The sequence below is a fragment of the Phacochoerus africanus genome, chromosome 8 (assembly GCF_016906955.1).
Source record: "Phacochoerus africanus isolate WHEZ1 chromosome 8, ROS_Pafr_v1, whole genome shotgun sequence".
Taxonomy (NCBI): domain Eukaryota; kingdom Metazoa; phylum Chordata; class Mammalia; order Artiodactyla; family Suidae; genus Phacochoerus; species Phacochoerus africanus.
Genome location: NC_062551.1, coordinates 114,590,032 through 114,606,386, shown reverse-complemented (window position 1 = coordinate 114,606,386; position 16,355 = coordinate 114,590,032). Strand labels below are relative to the sequence as shown.

At 35.8% G+C, this 16,355-nt stretch overlaps 1 protein-coding gene across 2 annotated transcripts in view; it reads left to right on the top strand.

Annotated features, from left to right (window-relative positions):
* Positions 1-9,232, top strand: part of DSC1 (desmocollin 1) — a 33,823-nt gene extending 24,591 nt beyond the window's left edge. The window contains exons 12-17 of one of the 2 annotated variants that reach the window (XM_047794026.1): positions 4,446-4,661; positions 4,978-5,220; positions 7,041-7,162; positions 7,882-8,136; positions 8,878-8,923; positions 9,008-9,074. In XM_047794026.1, coding sequence (XP_047649982.1) covers positions 4,446-4,661; positions 4,978-5,220; positions 7,041-7,162; positions 7,882-8,136; positions 8,878-8,913 — 872 coding nt within the window. In that variant the 3' untranslated portion in view covers positions 8,914-8,923; positions 9,008-9,074. Of the gene's footprint in view, positions 1-4,445; positions 4,662-4,977; positions 5,221-7,040; positions 7,163-7,881; positions 8,137-8,877; positions 8,924-9,007 lie in introns of both variants that reach the window. The other variant, XM_047794025.1, reaches the window with a different exon arrangement.
* The last annotated feature ends 7,123 nt before the right edge of the window (positions 9,233-16,355 follow it).

Here is a 16,355-nt window from a genome sequence, read left to right as displayed (position 1 = left end):
ACTCCTACTTTTTTTCCATAGCTTTATAATAAAGCCACATGTACTAAAAAAAAAAAAAAAGATTCTCTGATGAGAGATAAAAGTTAGACTTATGAAGATGCTGCTGCTTACAATTTATATGGGAAGGGAAAACCAATTCATCCACATCTGTCCCATTCAGGTGTTTCTTTGTACTCCCTTCCTCAGCCTTGGGTTATTCCTGTTGCCTTGGGATGGAAATAAATCAGTAAGATGACCAAGCACTTTGAAAGAACTATTCCCATGATTATCTTCTCATAAAAAATTCTCTGTCTCTGTCTAACTTCACTTAGTATGATAATTTCTAGGTCTCTCCATGTTGCTGCAAATTCCATTATTTCATTCTTTTTCGTAGCTGAGTAATATTCCATTGTATATGTGTACCACATCTTCTTTATCCACTCCTCTGTTGATGGACATTTAGTTTGCTTCCATGTCTTGTATATTGTATATAGTGCTACAATGAACATTGGGGTACATATATATTTTCGAGTCATGATTTTCTCTGGATAGATGCCCAAGAATGGGATTGTTGGATCAGTTATAGGTAGATTCTTACAAAAGAGTACAAATGAGCTTTTTTGCAGAACGAAAACAGACTCACAGACTTTGAAAAACTTATGTTTACCAAAAGGGACAATTTGGGGGAGAGGGATAGACTGGAGGTTTGGGATGAAAATGTTCTAAAATTAGGTTGTGACGATGGTTGCACAACTATAAATATTATAAAAATTTATTGAATTAAAGGAAGATTCTCTCATATGAAAACTTTCTCTGTCAAAGAATTTATGGGTATAGTAAAAAGTGGAAATCAGTTAAGGATCGCCCAGATTTAAGGATAAAGAAAGACGATGTCTCAGGAATGCAGAAGCTAGGTGGTAGAAAATGAAATACTCTTTAGAGAGAAGGAAAATATGGAGAACAGAGATATAAGAAATTAACTTTGTCTTTTGGTGACAAAGGAATTCTGTAAACACAGTGATCTTAGTACAAAGAAAGAAAATGTCAAAATCTAAATTTTGTAAATCTGGGTCCCAGGCTTATGGATAACCTGGGTGTGCTTTAGAAGTAAAGATAAGGGTAATATCAATTTTCATGGAAGATCATATGGTAGCTTGAAGGATTTGTTTATTTGAACTTTAATCCATTTAATATATGCTTCCGAGGGCTAAGTATTTAAGTAATTACTTACATTCCACATGAATGTTTAGTTTTGATGCTCATAAATATTTCACAATGATGATCTAGGCATTCTAGCTTTCTTAGAATCCAGTTAATTTCCTTGTATTTTTTGTGTCAATTCTTGGTCAGTCAGGCTGATTTCCCGGCTTTCACTCTAGAAGGTCCTGTTTTATATACCCTCCACCTAGAATAGCTCTGCCCCTCCTATTTGAACTTTAGATCCCTTCACTTCTTCAAACGAATGCAATGAAAACTTCTGTGAGTGGGCTCACTAGACTTCATTCAGTTTTTCTCTGAATAAGTTCCTCTCAAGCCCTCCTTCTCTGGGAATAACCCATTAGTTATCATGGGTGATGAGTTTTCTCTATAAAAAAGGTATTTTTATTGTTTCTCATGTACATTCTTTTTCTCTAACTAGATTGACTCATTTTCATGTAAGGACCCTTATCTTTACTAAATATCCTTTTAGCAGGCATCCGGCAGAGATTTTGGCATGTTTGCTTTGTGCAGGAACTGATGTTTGTCATTCCTCTCTTCTTTGAGAGCCCCATGAATCTCTGGGTCCAGGTTGTTGATTTTGCTACCAAGAGCTTTGCAAGTTCAGGTGCATAATAGGCACTTGGAACAATTCATTTTAACGTAGAAAATGGAGTTCAAAAGTTTATAAAATGCTTTGCTATATTTGGTTGTAAATTTTTTTTCTTGTAAAAGTTCAGGGTTATGTGGAATAGATAAAGGTTTCATGTGTATAATCCAAAAAAAAAAAAATTAGAAATGATTGGAAGGCATACTATAGCTTGATAAGAAAGAACCCGAAAACTTTCTAATGATTAATTAAAGAGCTCTCTGGGTGAAGTTGGCTGATTGATAATGACAGGGAACTTCCGGTTCCTGGAAACATTTATGCAGTGGTGGGAGCTCTTGCCTTTCAGTTCCTGTTGTAGAAGTGTGTATTTTAGTTAACCCAAGATATACTTTCCAGCCCCAGGATTGTGACATTCCTTACTCACCGAACCTTGACATTTGCTTCTTTGCTTATTTAAAACAAGGTTTAGAGATAGACATATGCATTCAATTACGTTTTTACAATCTTTGACTATTATCAGTAATTATTTTTTGCCATATTTCTCAACAGTAAGGTTCAAATTTACAATCAGTCTTTTGCAGTGTTAGAAGGTGTCTAGGACTTTGTTTCGACTCTGGCTTTGACTACCATTCATTTTAACAACTTTAAGCTTTCCCTTTTTGACAACATACTTCAAACAAAGACTATGATGGAAAATAACCATTTATGTGATAACTGTTGGTTGAATATGGGATTAAATTAGTGTGGATTTGCCTCCAAATGGCTTCTGTATTTCTTTACTCAATTTTTTAAGTATGTTTTCTATTGTCCTGTAAAGAAAAACTATTCTCTGCTTAAATTTTTAAAAGTAAAATCATAGCACCTACTGCTCACATGTAGTATCTGTAGCTACATTTTTTTTTAATTTAAAAAGCTTCATATTCTCCATTGCTCATTTCTTTGTTAGTGTGTTTTGCTTCTGAAGTTGTTGCTTGTATTCAGATTTATTTACAGATTTATAGTGGTCCCAAAATGTTTATATGCTTTTATAGATTTTTTTCTTATAAAAGCTTGTATCTCATATCCAGATTACGTAAAACTTGTTCAGATGGAACAGTTTTTAAATAGGTAAATACAGCATTTACTTCATGTAAGTAATTAATGTAAAAGTCACTTTGAATAAGTTAATTTTTTAGTTATTCAACAGAAAAAAATTCTCTAGAGCATATTATACAATACAGCTAATTGTTATTTCAACCTAAAAAAGAAAAAAAAAGAATACATTGTATATGATTTATGGTATTCTTTATCATAAAATTCAACATATATGCACCAAAATTTAGACCAGTATTCATAGCAACAAAAAAAGGGGGGGGGAATTTCATCAGTTATTTTTCTGTTTATTTCAATTTTGGAAGCTTATTGAATTTTATCATAAATAGTAAAAGTTGAACATATTTTCTGAAATTCATTATCTCTTGAACCCAAATAATGACTATTTTTAAAAAATGTTTTAGACTCATATGTGAAGTATTAAGCCAAAAGTAATAAAGATCTAGAGAGGAGTAAAGAGTTCTTATTCTTAAGAACATACTAATCGAATCAGGGTGGGGGTGCAACTTTTTATGGTTTATTCAATGATTGTTTTACAAAGTATAAAAATAGTAAGTGCTTTAGATTCAGTGTGTTAGCATTAAGTTTTAAGTTAGCTAAGAAATACTGGGCAGATCCCTTGGCTCTCAAGATGACTTCAACTTAGCTTCTAGGATGAATGTGGTCACGGTTTAGTATGTGGGTCTGTGATGAGCCAAGGGTTCTGAGAAATCAAAGGAGAATGTGGCTACCACTGTCCACAGAAGTCAGGGCAAGTTTCATGAGGAAGTGATATTTGAATGGGTTTTTGAAAGATGATAAGGTTTTGTCAGGCAAAGAGAAAAAGAAAAGCATCCCTAGCAGTGGCAACAGATTCCACTGAAGATGCCAGGAAACATCATACCTACTAATAAGATGTTTTACAAAGTTTGAACAAAGAGTCTATGAGGAGAAAGGTCAGGAAAGGGAGTCAGGGAAGTGATTATGACCAAATGTAAAGTCTTTGGATTTTAAGCATGAATATATGCTCTTCATAAAGAAAGATGTAAGAAATCAATTTTCTTCTTAATTATTCCATACCGACATTACTCATAATCTCCTACCTTTTAGTTTTGTAAAGCACCTCAAGAATATCACCTGATACAGCCACCAATCTCTAAGGAAGAGTGATGTCACTATTTTGTCCTGGTAGCAATAGTATTCGTGGTTTAAGTGTGTGAAATTCATGTTCAGACAATTAATAGAAAGCAGATGTCCACTGTATGTCATAAAGATTGTTGAAAATAAATTTTTTTTGTCTTTTTTTGCCATTTTTTGGGCCACTCCCACGGCATATGGAGGTTCCCAGGCTAGGGGTCCAATTGGAGCTGTAGCTGCCAGAGCCACAGCAACTCGGGATCCAAGCTGCATCTGCGACCTACACCACAGCTCACGGCAATGCCGGATCCTTAACCCACTGAGCAAGGCCAGGGATTGAACCCACAACCTCATGGTTCCTAGTCGGATTCGTTAACCACTGCGCCACGACGGGAACTCCTGAAAATAAATTTTTAAGTGAAGAAATATCCTATTTTTAAATTTCTCTTAGATGGCAGATCTTGCACCGGAACATTAGTAGTTTTTTTGGAAGATGATAATGATCACCCACCAGATATCAGAGAAAAAGAAGTGACAATTTGTCGGCATGATAAGGATTTTGCTCTTCTTGAAGCTGTAGATCTAGATGGACCTGACAATGGGCCACCTTTTCAATTCTTTCTGGATAATTCTGCCAGCAAACTTTGGACAATAGAGACAAAGGATGGTGCGTAATTGTGCTAAACCTTTTAATCAATACGAACTTAAGACTTTCACCTTAGTTCGTTATAACTAATCAGTGTTAATTTTAGTAAATTATTTTATTGGTCCCATAAAAAGGATAATACTTTGTTTTTTTAAAGCAATGAATAATATACTTAAGTTTAGACTCTTGTTCTGAATATCTTCAAGAAAACATATGAATGCATTTTAATAGAATATTTCAATAACATGTTTTGTCTAGAATAATATAGATAAGCACAGAAGAGTATCAATTTTCCTAATTTTTCTAGAAATCACAATCTCTGTCATTTTCCCCATAGGTAAAACTGCCATTCTTCGTGAGCGGCAAAATCTTGATTATAACACTTATGCTGTGCCTATCCAAGTAAAAGATAGACATGGTTTTGCGGCAAAACACATATTAGCCGTGAGAGTATGTGACTGTATCACTTCCTCTGACTGCAAAATAACTCCTAAAGTTCTAAGAGATATTAAGCCATCAAATGTAATTCTTGGAAGATGGGCTATTCTTGCCATGGTGCTGGGTTCTGCATTATTGCTGTGTAAGTATAATTATCTAGGAGGTGTTATTTGAAGTGTTAACTAATATTTAATATACATATATGGCAGTTCTTCATATCGATGGCATTTATAACCTTTGATAAATGTGTCCTTTTAAAAATCTTATGCGGATGCTCAGGGTTCTGAGTCATAAAAGAATAAACGTATTTGTCAGAGCAGATTTTTTTTTTTTTTGTCTTTTAGGGCCGAACCCATGGCATATGGAGGTTCCCAGGCTAAGAGTCTAATCAGAGCTATAGCTGCCAGTCTACACCACAGCCACAACAATGTTGCAACTTACACAGCTCATGCAATGCCGGATCCTCAACCCACTGAGCAAGGCCAGGGATCGAACTCTCATCCTCATGGATCCTAGTTGTGTTTGCTAACCGCTGAGCCACAACGGGAACTACTGTGAGAGCAGGTTAATTTTAAAATAATTTTCAAAACTACAGCCTTAGTTCTTCCAATAATTAGCTATGAGATAGTGGGTTCTTCTTCAAGCTCATTTTTCCATATGTAAAATGAAGAAGTTGGGTGAAATTAATGTTAAGTTTCTCTCCTGTACAAAATATGATCTTCTTTCAATCAGATATGTTTATGTTGCAAATGTACAAAGGGACTTAGTGAAGAGTAGTTTCACAATTTACGTAGAAGTTCCTGCTGTGGCACAACAGGTTCAGCAGCATCTCTGCAGCACTAGGAGGCAGGTTCAATTCCCTGGCCTGGCACAGTTGGGTTCAAGGATCTGGTGTTGCCGCAGTTGTGGCACAGGTTGCAGCTGAGGCTAGGATCTGATCCCTGGCTCCGGAACTCCATATGCCATGGAGGGGCCAAAAAAGAAAAAACAATTCACTTAGATGTTTATGCTCAATATTATTGTATGTTAATGAAGTGATTTAGCATACATGTTAAGACGCTGGTGTGTGGGAAGTGGTCATATGGTGAGCCACTAAGAAAAAGTAATGGATGCAAAAAATGCCAAGATTATTGCATTCCACAAACTACTTTTTGGAGATGCAAAAAGATTGGAAATCTTTGCCCATGCTTCTTAGCTCCATCCCTCCCTCCTTTCCTTCCTCACTCTTTTCTCTTCCCTTCCTCCCTTCTTTGTTAACAGTTTGTTTAACTACACAGAGCCTATCTGCATTTACAAACTTTTCCCCAAGTCTTACTTTGTCAATGATTTGTGTTTCAGGTCAAACTGGATATTCCTCTTAGCATTTGATGTATGCTTTCAAAACCAGGCAGCGATTTTATGTAATTGCCTTTCCTGTTTGGTTAATGCCTAATGTTCTTTGTTTTGTGATTCTAAGATCTTTGAGTGTATTCTGTGTGGATTTCTTTTTATTTCTTTTTATTTTATTTATTTATTTTTGGCATGCAGCACCTTGAAGCAGGATCTTAGTTCCAGCTGTTAAAGCCCCAAATCCTAATCATGGGACCATCAGGGAACTCCCTCTGTGTGGATTTTAAATACCAATAATACTAGCTTAAATTCCAGTAGAATGAAGATACTATTTCAGTGTGGAAGAAATAAGGGAAATATTTAAGTTAATTCTGAACCTGGGAAGACAGCTATTAATAAATTATGTACATGTCATCCCTCTTACTTTTGTTGATTTGTTTCTTGTTTAGCCTAATAACATAATCTCACTAAAACAGAGATGGTCTATATACTAATACATTTGTTAATATTCTGTTTTAAATTTATGCAACAATTTTTAAGTTCTGTGAAAAAATTTAATCTTATGATTCAACTAATTTAATGTATACCAGCATGAAAAAAATGCTATTTTACTTACCTATTTTTACTTTTTAGGTATTCTGTTTACATGTTTCTGTGTTACTGCTAAGAAAACAGTAAAGAAATGTTTTCCAGAAGATGTAGCCCAGCAAAACTTAATTGTGTCAAATACTGAAGGACCTGGAGAAGAAGTGATGGTAAAACAGATTTCAATTTCCTTTGTATGGTGGCTCAATGATGACAGCTGACTATTATGTAATCATAGCAATAATAAAAACAGCTAATGCTTAGTGAGCATTCACTATGCCAAATAGAGCTCCAAGTGTCCTACATGTGTTAATTGACTTAAACTTCGTAATCTTATTGTATTAGTTTCCTAGGGCTGCCATAAAAAGTACTACAAACTGAGTGACTTAAACAGTAGAAATGTCTTGTCTCAGAAATCTGAAGGCCAAGAATTAGAGATGGAAGTGTTGACAGAGCTGTGCTCCTTCTGAAGGTGCTAGAGAAGAACTGTTCCAGGCTTCTCTCCTAGCTTTTTTTCCTTGGCTTATAACAGCATAAATCGAGTCTTCATATGGCATCCTCTGTATGTGTGTGTGTGTGTCCAAGTTCCCCCTTTTGGATTAAGGACCCACCTTGAATATGACCTTATCTTAATTTAATTAATTACATCTATAATAACACTGTCTTCAAATAAGCTCACATTCTGAGGCACTGAGGGTTAGGACTTCAACACATGAATTTGTGGGGACACAATTTAACGTATAACACTTGTGATATGGGTACTATTATTGTCCTGATTTTAGGGGAACTGGGAGGCACAGCAGGTAAGTGATTTGCCTATTGTGGGAAAGAAATGAAAGAAAACTGTTAGTTTCAATTTGATGTCTTCATCTCATAACTTTATTTTTAGGAAGCAAATATGAGACTTCCCACAGAGACATGCAACATTTGTGACACAAGCGTGTCTGTTGGCACACTTGGTGGCCAGGGAGTCAAAACACAACAAAGTTTTGAGATGGTCAAAGGCGGCTACACTTTGGATTCCAGCAAAGGAGGTGGACATCAGACCTTGGAATCTGTCAAGGGCCTAGGACAGGGAGGAATGGACACCGGCAGATATGGGTACACGGAGTGGCACAGCTTCACCCAACCTCGGCTTGGCGAAGTAAGTGCCAGTGTCTTCATGTTCATAGTACATGAAAGTTAAACACTATTTATAAATCAGGATTTCCCCAAAGGTTTACTCCTGGTACACTGGAACTCATCACCTTTTAAATGCTGAACTATCCTAGATAGGGATGTCATGTCCAAACCCAAAGAGAACAATGATCTTGTAAAGTTCAGTTTTACAAAACTTTACCTAGGAGTGGCATATGTAGGCATATTATACTTTAGGAAGTGTGAAAAGTCTGATAGGTTATTCTTTAAGAATTATGAGGAAGATCACCCAGAGTGAAATATTTGTTATAGAGGAAGTGCACAGATCACAAATTACAAATATTTTTAGTGTGCTGACTCCTCCATGTGGTTATGAAATCCTGCCATCGCCATCAACCAGATAGATGGTGAAGGTTTTATTTTGGGTTGTAGTTCCTTGTTTTATGTCCACATCAATCAATATAGATTAAGATTAGCCAGATTAATATATCACATGATTATAGGTATATGATAGCGTATAAACATAAGAATCATAGGCTGTATTGGTTTCCCCCAAATATGTGAAAAATCTTCAAAGATACGTTTCAGTTATACAAATCTTGTGTTTAAATGGGAAATTGTAAGTTAGCTGTGTGATGTGTGTAGAGCTCGAGTTTTCACAAATGTGTTCATTAGGAGCATTTATGTATGTGCTGTATTTTAAAAATGAATATCATACAGACCAATCATGTGCATTTTTTATATGTAGGAATCCATTAGAGGACACACTCTGATTAAAAATTAAAGAGTAAAAGGTAAATCAAAGACATTATTTTTAAGCTAATATGTTTAGGTGTTTTTTAAAAAAAAATAATAAAATGTGCTCTTTTTCGATACAGAAGGTGTATCTGTGCGGACAAGATGAGGAACACAAACATTCTGAAGACTACGTTCGCTCCTACAACTATGAAGGAAAAGGGTCTGTGGCTGGCTCAGTAGGCTGCTGCAGTGATCGGCAGGAAGAAGAGGGGCTTGAGTTTCTAGATCACCTGGAACCCAAATTTAGGATGCTAGCAAAGACCTGTGTAAAAAAATAAATGTGCCTTTAAGAGATTTACATCTACCAATGGATATGCAGGAGTTTATTGAATGTAAAATGATAGCAGCATCTGCTAATGTGTTTGTTTATTGGAGGTAAACTTCCAGTCATGTATAGATAAGGATTCTATAAATAGGAAGCTCCCCTAAAAGCTCCTTGGCTGAGATAAATTCCATGCCTCTAGAATGAAACGTTTCATTTGTATTTCCTTATTCAGGCTTGTACATATTGCCCTTTCCAGGACTACAGGGATGGGCTTTCTTGTACCTTCTATTTGAAAACTTTTGTTACTTTGTATGCTTTGGAAGAGGATGTGGGTGGGCTGGGGATTGTGGAAGCTAATGAAAAATACCATTTTATTTTAGATGAAAATTAAATATTTTCTTCCAAATCTTAGGGAGGATTGCCGCAAGCTGTGGCAGGTCACAGATGCAGCTCAGATCCAGTGTTGCTGTGGTGGTGACGCAGGTCACAGCTGTAGCTGCAATTTGACCCCTAGCCTGGGAACTTCCATATGCCACAGATGTGGCCCTAAAAATAATAATAATAATTGCTTCCTCTACCGTAGTGGCTCTGTGCTGAAGGATTTTTTTTTTTTTTAAAGCAATCTTGGATGGAGTCTTTGGTTTGGTAAATAAGAGCTCATTTCTCACTATCGTTTTCACCCCGTTGGGGTGCTCCCAGATCGATCCTGGGATCTCTGTCCATGGGGATGCATTATCAGGTTCCTAAAACTTCTAGAGTTGTTGGAAAGACATGGACTAGAATAAGCTCACAGCAAATTGAGCCACAATTTTGTAAGGATCATGAGAGGTTTTTCATGAAAGAATCGTAACCCCGATGCTCATGGGTTGAGGGAAACCCACAAGCCTGTTCTGTTTGCCCACCCTGGTGTACTATTAACTTTTTAAAAATTTAAATAACTTGGCACTTGCGTCTAATTTGACACAAGCCCGCCATCTTCAAGCATTTGTGGAATTAACTTAGCAGGCTTTAGGCTTACAACCCTGATACACAGTGCTCAGTCCTTTGAATATGCTAAAAATTGAATGACTATCCATATTAGAACTTAATACTCAGGCCACTTTCACCTGGCAATCACTTTCAGAAAACGTTAAATCAAAAAAAAGTGCCTGGCATGTATATGTTAAAAAATAAGGAGTTCCCTGGTGGCTCAAGGGGCTAAGGATCCAACATCGTCACTGCTGTGGCTCTAGGAACTTCCATAGCTATGGGCCTGGCCAAAAAAGAAAACTGAAATCTCTTACAATTCTAACCAAACATTTGTTGAATGATGATGCATAAGAAAATGAAAACATAAGTTATAAAGTATTTTGAATATATAGCATTTAAATGGAGTTGTATTTGATTATTTTAGAAAGAAGCCATATTTTTTAATAATATTTTAATTTTTTTGTGCCAAACTCTATAGTTTTATAAACATTACCAGTATATGTCACAAATAAATTTCTCATTCAGACAAAAAAAATTTTAATCTATTAGCTAGTTAACCTTTGAGAAAAATGGTTGATTTTCCTAAATTTTGTGATTAGTCTCCTTATTCTTAGTCATAGTTTCTAAGTAAAGATGTTTCTTTCTTTCTTTTTTTTTTTTTGGTAAGCCACGCCACAGCAGCAACCCAGGCCTCTGTGGTAAAAACACCAGGTCCTTAACCCTCTATGCCACAGGGGAACTCCAATAAAGATATTCTTGATATGAAATTGGATATTAGAACAGAATAAAAAGTAGTTTTAATAAGTAAGATTTTATTTTTAAAGGAGTACACAGTGTATGATTCTAAGGCCATTGTCAGTAAAATAATTTTAGGGAGTAGTGAACTTTCAGAATACATGTTGTCTGATGTACATTTATTCTGATAATGATACCAGTTTTGAAATTTTATAATATATTTTAAAATTTTGGAAATATCGCACTGTTATATTCTTGAACATGGGTGCAGAATGTTTGTGGAGCAATTAAAAATCATTTGTTGAACCTTAACTGACATATTTGTTTATGTCTTCATATTTCTTAAATTTGCTCAAGTATGAAAGAGAAAATTTATATATGAACATAAAGTACAATTATAGGCCAAAGGAAGATTTCTCAATCAGCAAGACCCTCCAAAAGTATTACCAAAATTATTAGAAAATGTGGGAAATGAATTTGTATTAAGTAGTTTTAACTATTTAAAATATTTTCAAAATACTGTTAAAATTTATCTCACAGAGGAACTATGACTGCCTTTTGAGTTATTTAGGAAATTTGAAGTCATTCTCTTTTTACACTCAAAATTAAATGTTAATTGCATGATTGATGAAACTTATAAAACTCTGCCAGACTATTTACAGATTTAGGTTGTTAATAAAACATATTTTATGGTTTATTTCATGTAAGTGAATTGTGGGTTAATTATCAGTAAGGTAATCATTCTTAATTGTTTTCTAACAGTTAAATCTATAGTTAGGGAGAACATATAATAAAAACATCTTATCTTGATCCAAATCTCAAACTATTTCATGTGAAAAAATTCCATGGAAACACCAATACAGATGGAAATTGGTATAATTATTATAAATGAGCTTTGTTAAATACTTCTTTAACTTTATCGAGCTTTTAATTCCTCCTAAGTTTATTAAAAATATTTTATAAAACTTGATATCTATTCATATGCTTATTACTTTTAGAGAATGGAATATGCTGCTATTTGGAACATGTTCACAATGGATGTTTTAGATTTGAGAATTTTCATTATCATAGAAAGGAAAAGCTAACTCCATTTTTATTGTGTGTTAGTTATAAAATTCCTGTACTAGTTGAAAATCCTCAATTAGATTGGGGTAATGAAACAAAGTATGTATATTGCTGCATGTTTCTAGTCTCTTTTATCTGCTTTTCTAATAAATCTGAAGGAACATTGCATTTGGCCAGGCAGTACATTTGTTTTGTACTTAATTAAAGAAAATAGAACTGTGTACAGCAAGAAAGCATTAATAAGAGTGGATAGACCCTTGTATACTTTGTAGAGCCCAATAAGTTTAAGTGAGCATAGTTTTTAAAAAATTCTTTGAAAGGATAGTTTTACATAAAAAATAAAAACCACCCTTGATCTCAAATCCTTACCACTCACAATAAAACATTAACCTCTTTCAAATATATAAATAGAATAATTGTGTAAGAAATGTTTTAAAAACTAGGGTTCCCTGATGGCTTGGTGGCTTAATGGCTAAGGACTTGGTCTTGTCCCTGCTGTGGCTCAAGTTGGATCCCTGAGAATTTCTGTATGGTGCAAGCCCAGACCAAAAAAACAAAAAAGGAAATGTTATAAAAATAAATGTTATAAAAATATTATAAGATATTCATAATATGCATTTCATGTGGATAGATCAAATTATTTTAAAATCTCTACTTAAAGTTTTTGATTGATAGGAATAAAATGTCCTTTATAAAACCTTTTTAAAATCTATAGAGTTAGAAGTTATTTACTAACCTGAGCGAAAAAACAATTAAAAATAAGTGCGACTTGTCATTCCTGTTGTGGCTCAGCGGAAATGAATCTACCTAGCATCCTTGAGGACACAGGTTCAATCCCTGGCTTTGCTCAGTGGATTAAGGATCCGGCATTGCCATGAGATCTGGTGAAGTTTGCAAGTGCGACTCAGATCCTGTGTTGCGGTGACTGTGGCATAGGCCAGTAGCTACAGCTCCTGTTCAACCCCTACCCTGGGAACTTCCATATGCCATGGGTAAGGCCCTAAAAAGACAAAAAAAAAAGTGTCTTTCCTCTGTATTTGGCCTGAGAATGTGTAAGATTTCAAATTTTTAAAATTTAGTTGTCAGATTACAGCAATTAATACCTATAGTTGTGGAGTGTTTTTATTTGTCCATGTTTGGGGACCTTTATATGCTATAACATGGAATTATTATTGAAAAAAAAATCAAGTCTTCCTTTGAAACAGCTGAGTTTTTAACCTAAAATTCATACCAAATATTAAAATAAATAGTTCAACAAAAACTAAAAGGAATCATCTAATCCAAAGTGGAAATGAAAGAATTTCTTTGTCTCTCCTAAAATATATAGAAGTCTTAGGAATTAAGGGTGAACAACATTTATATAGTTCATTTACATAAAATTTAAAATTCAAACTCACAAACACATTTCATCCACAGCAGGCATTCTGCCAGAGGGATAGGTCACTGTTCCCCCATATTTCTCATCTCCTTGAGACCCATAATGAAATTCTAAATCAGTGGTTCTTGCAAGTGTGATTCCTGAACCAGCAGCATCAGCATCATCTGGAAATGTGCTAGAAATGCTCATTCCTGGATCCTTCCTCAGATCCACTGAATGAAAAACTCTGAGGGGAAGTCTCCCCAGGGTTTTCTGGTGCCTGAGTTCACCTCAGCACTAGCTCTTTGCTACTCAGGTTTATTCACAGCACCTGAAAACAGGTGAAAAAAGTGGTTTCAGACTCCACCCCAGTGGACTTTTTGAATCACAACCTGCATCTCAACAAGATCCCCTTTGTACATGAAACTTTGATAAGCAATGTACTGATGATCCCTTGATTGGAACCTGTAAAAACTAATTGGTGAACAGTACAAGTAGACAATCAGAGTGAGACTTCCTGAGACACAGGTGGTCTCTGGCAGTAGGTCTATGGCTGCCTCATGGTAGGGAAATGTGTCCCGGCTCACAAATTCAAGACCCAAATTCAAGACCATCTCTCTTTTGTCCACCCCCACCCTGTGTTCTCCTGCACCTGGATAACTGACTGTGAACTTGGTACTTCATGGTGCCATATGTTGGAGGGTGTACAACGGCAGGCTAACCAAATTTAGGGCAAATGGCATGGTCATTGCCACTTTGCCTAGTAAATATATTTTGTTAACCCAAAACTAAGAACAAAAATCACATTTTGACCTTATTTTTGGTCAGGCCTATCCAACAAAAATTTACCAAATTATGTTTAAAAGCCAACCTGAAAAACCTGGATAGTTTAAGCAACAGGATCCCAGTATCCTGAGATCATTCTGGCAAATAGGTAGCTTGATGTATTCTTGCCTTACTGAGCCAACTCATCACCATGTATGTTTTTAACATTTTATTTTTTTGGGGTGTAGCTGACTTCAAGTATCATAGGTGTGGCTAAGAAGCTGTCAGAACCGGTTGTGTTTTATTGAGTAATCATATTCCACCATATTATTTCTTTTTGTTTCAGACTGGGAAATCAGGCAGAAGAAAATTAAGACAAAATGTTCACAGTTGTTTTAATTTTAATATTTTAATTCCATACTTAGGAATTATTAATATTAAATATATAACAAATAACGATTGAAATTATATACCCATTTGGTATTGATGTCTTAATATTAAATATACTTAAACATTAAGGGGATACTTGCTACTGACAAATGCATGTCCCTTGATAATTTGTGGGAATCAGGGCAGAAACTCCTGGCTCTCTACCAACTATCCCCTAACCCACCTATTTCTTAGAGATGGAGCTTGATTTTATCCAGGGTGACTATGTGCCTCCTAAGAGACCATTACTTCCCAATCCCTTGACCTTATGTGATGTGTCCTAAATTCTGGTCAATAAGAAGCAAGTGAATTGCCATGTATGAAATTTCTGAATAGGTGTTTTAAAGGAGGTTATTTAGCTGGAAGATGTTTTTGGTTTGAGGGGATTGTTTTTGTTTTTGTTTTTGTTTTGCTTCCCTCAATTGCATTTCATGATTTCTAGAACATAGATGTGAGGCCCAGTACTCAAGCAGCCAATCTTATGATGCTTCCCATTGGAAACCATGAGCCATTTGTTGAGAATGGTGGAGCATGAAGATAGAAGGCAGAGTTCCCACCTTGGCTCAGTGGAAATGAATCTGATTAGGATCCATGAGGATGAAGGTTCAATTCCTGGCCTCGCTCATCCGGTTAAGGAATCCTGTGTTGCCATGAACTGTGGTGTAGGTCGCAGACACGGCTCAGAACTGGTGTGGCTGTGGCATAGGCTGGCAGCTACAACTCCGATTCAACCCCTAGCTTGGGAAACTCCATATGCCATGGGTACAGCCCTAAAAAGACAAAAAAAAAAAAAAAGAGATGAAGAAAATAGAAGGAGCCTGGGTCTCTCATGACTTTGTGGAGTCTCCAAACTTGTCCTGGACTTCTTGCCTCTAGACTTGTTCACTTGAGGGACTAAACCTTTCTGTGGTTAAGCAATGACAATTTTAGATTTTCTGTTAAATGTAGCTGAATCTAATTTGATACAGGGAAAGGAGATTGTAATAAAGGCTCAGGTCATGATTCAATGAACTTAATCTGCCCTGGGAACTCATTTTCTTTTGGCTAAGATTTCAAAAATGGTTGGTCTTGAGGCTATTTCAGTGTTCTCTTAAGTGAGAAGCCTAACTTTGTCAGAAGCCATGGCTTTAGGAGTAAGGGGGTCTAGATTCTTCCATTAACCTGTTGAATGATCTTTTTTATTTTATTTTACTTTTTTAGGGCTGCATCTGTGGCATATGGAAGTTCCCAGGCTAGGGGTTAAATGGGGGCTGCAGCTGCTGGCTTATGCCACAGCCACAGCAACTCAGGATCCTTAACCCACTGAGCGGGGTCAGGGATCAAACTGGCCTCCTCATAGATACTGGACTGGTTCTTAATGCCTGAGCCACAACTGTAACTCCGTCGAATGGTCTTTAACAAGTCATTGAATCTCACTTACTTCAATCCGTCCTTGTGGTGTTATTAGCCAAACTGATGTTCTCCAATGCAGGGATGATATTTTAGTCATCATTGTATTCTCTCTTACACCTTGCTTGATAAAATTTTTTTTTCTGTCATGCCACACGTGGAAGTTCCAGGGTCAGGGATCAAACCCACACTACAGCAGCCATGCAAGCCACTACAGTGACGACGCCTGGTCCTTAACCCATTGCACCCCAAGAGAACTGCTTGACAAAATTTTTTGTTTGGTATGTGTGTGTGTTTAGCATATATACAAGGCATTTAATATTTAATTGATGTATTACATTAAAAACCTAAATGAAAAGGTCTTTCCTAATTTTTAAATATATAAATTTAAAATTTAGCGTACCATTTCCACTGCTTTAGTCTCTGTCCCTATTGTGTGATCAAATCAATGTGT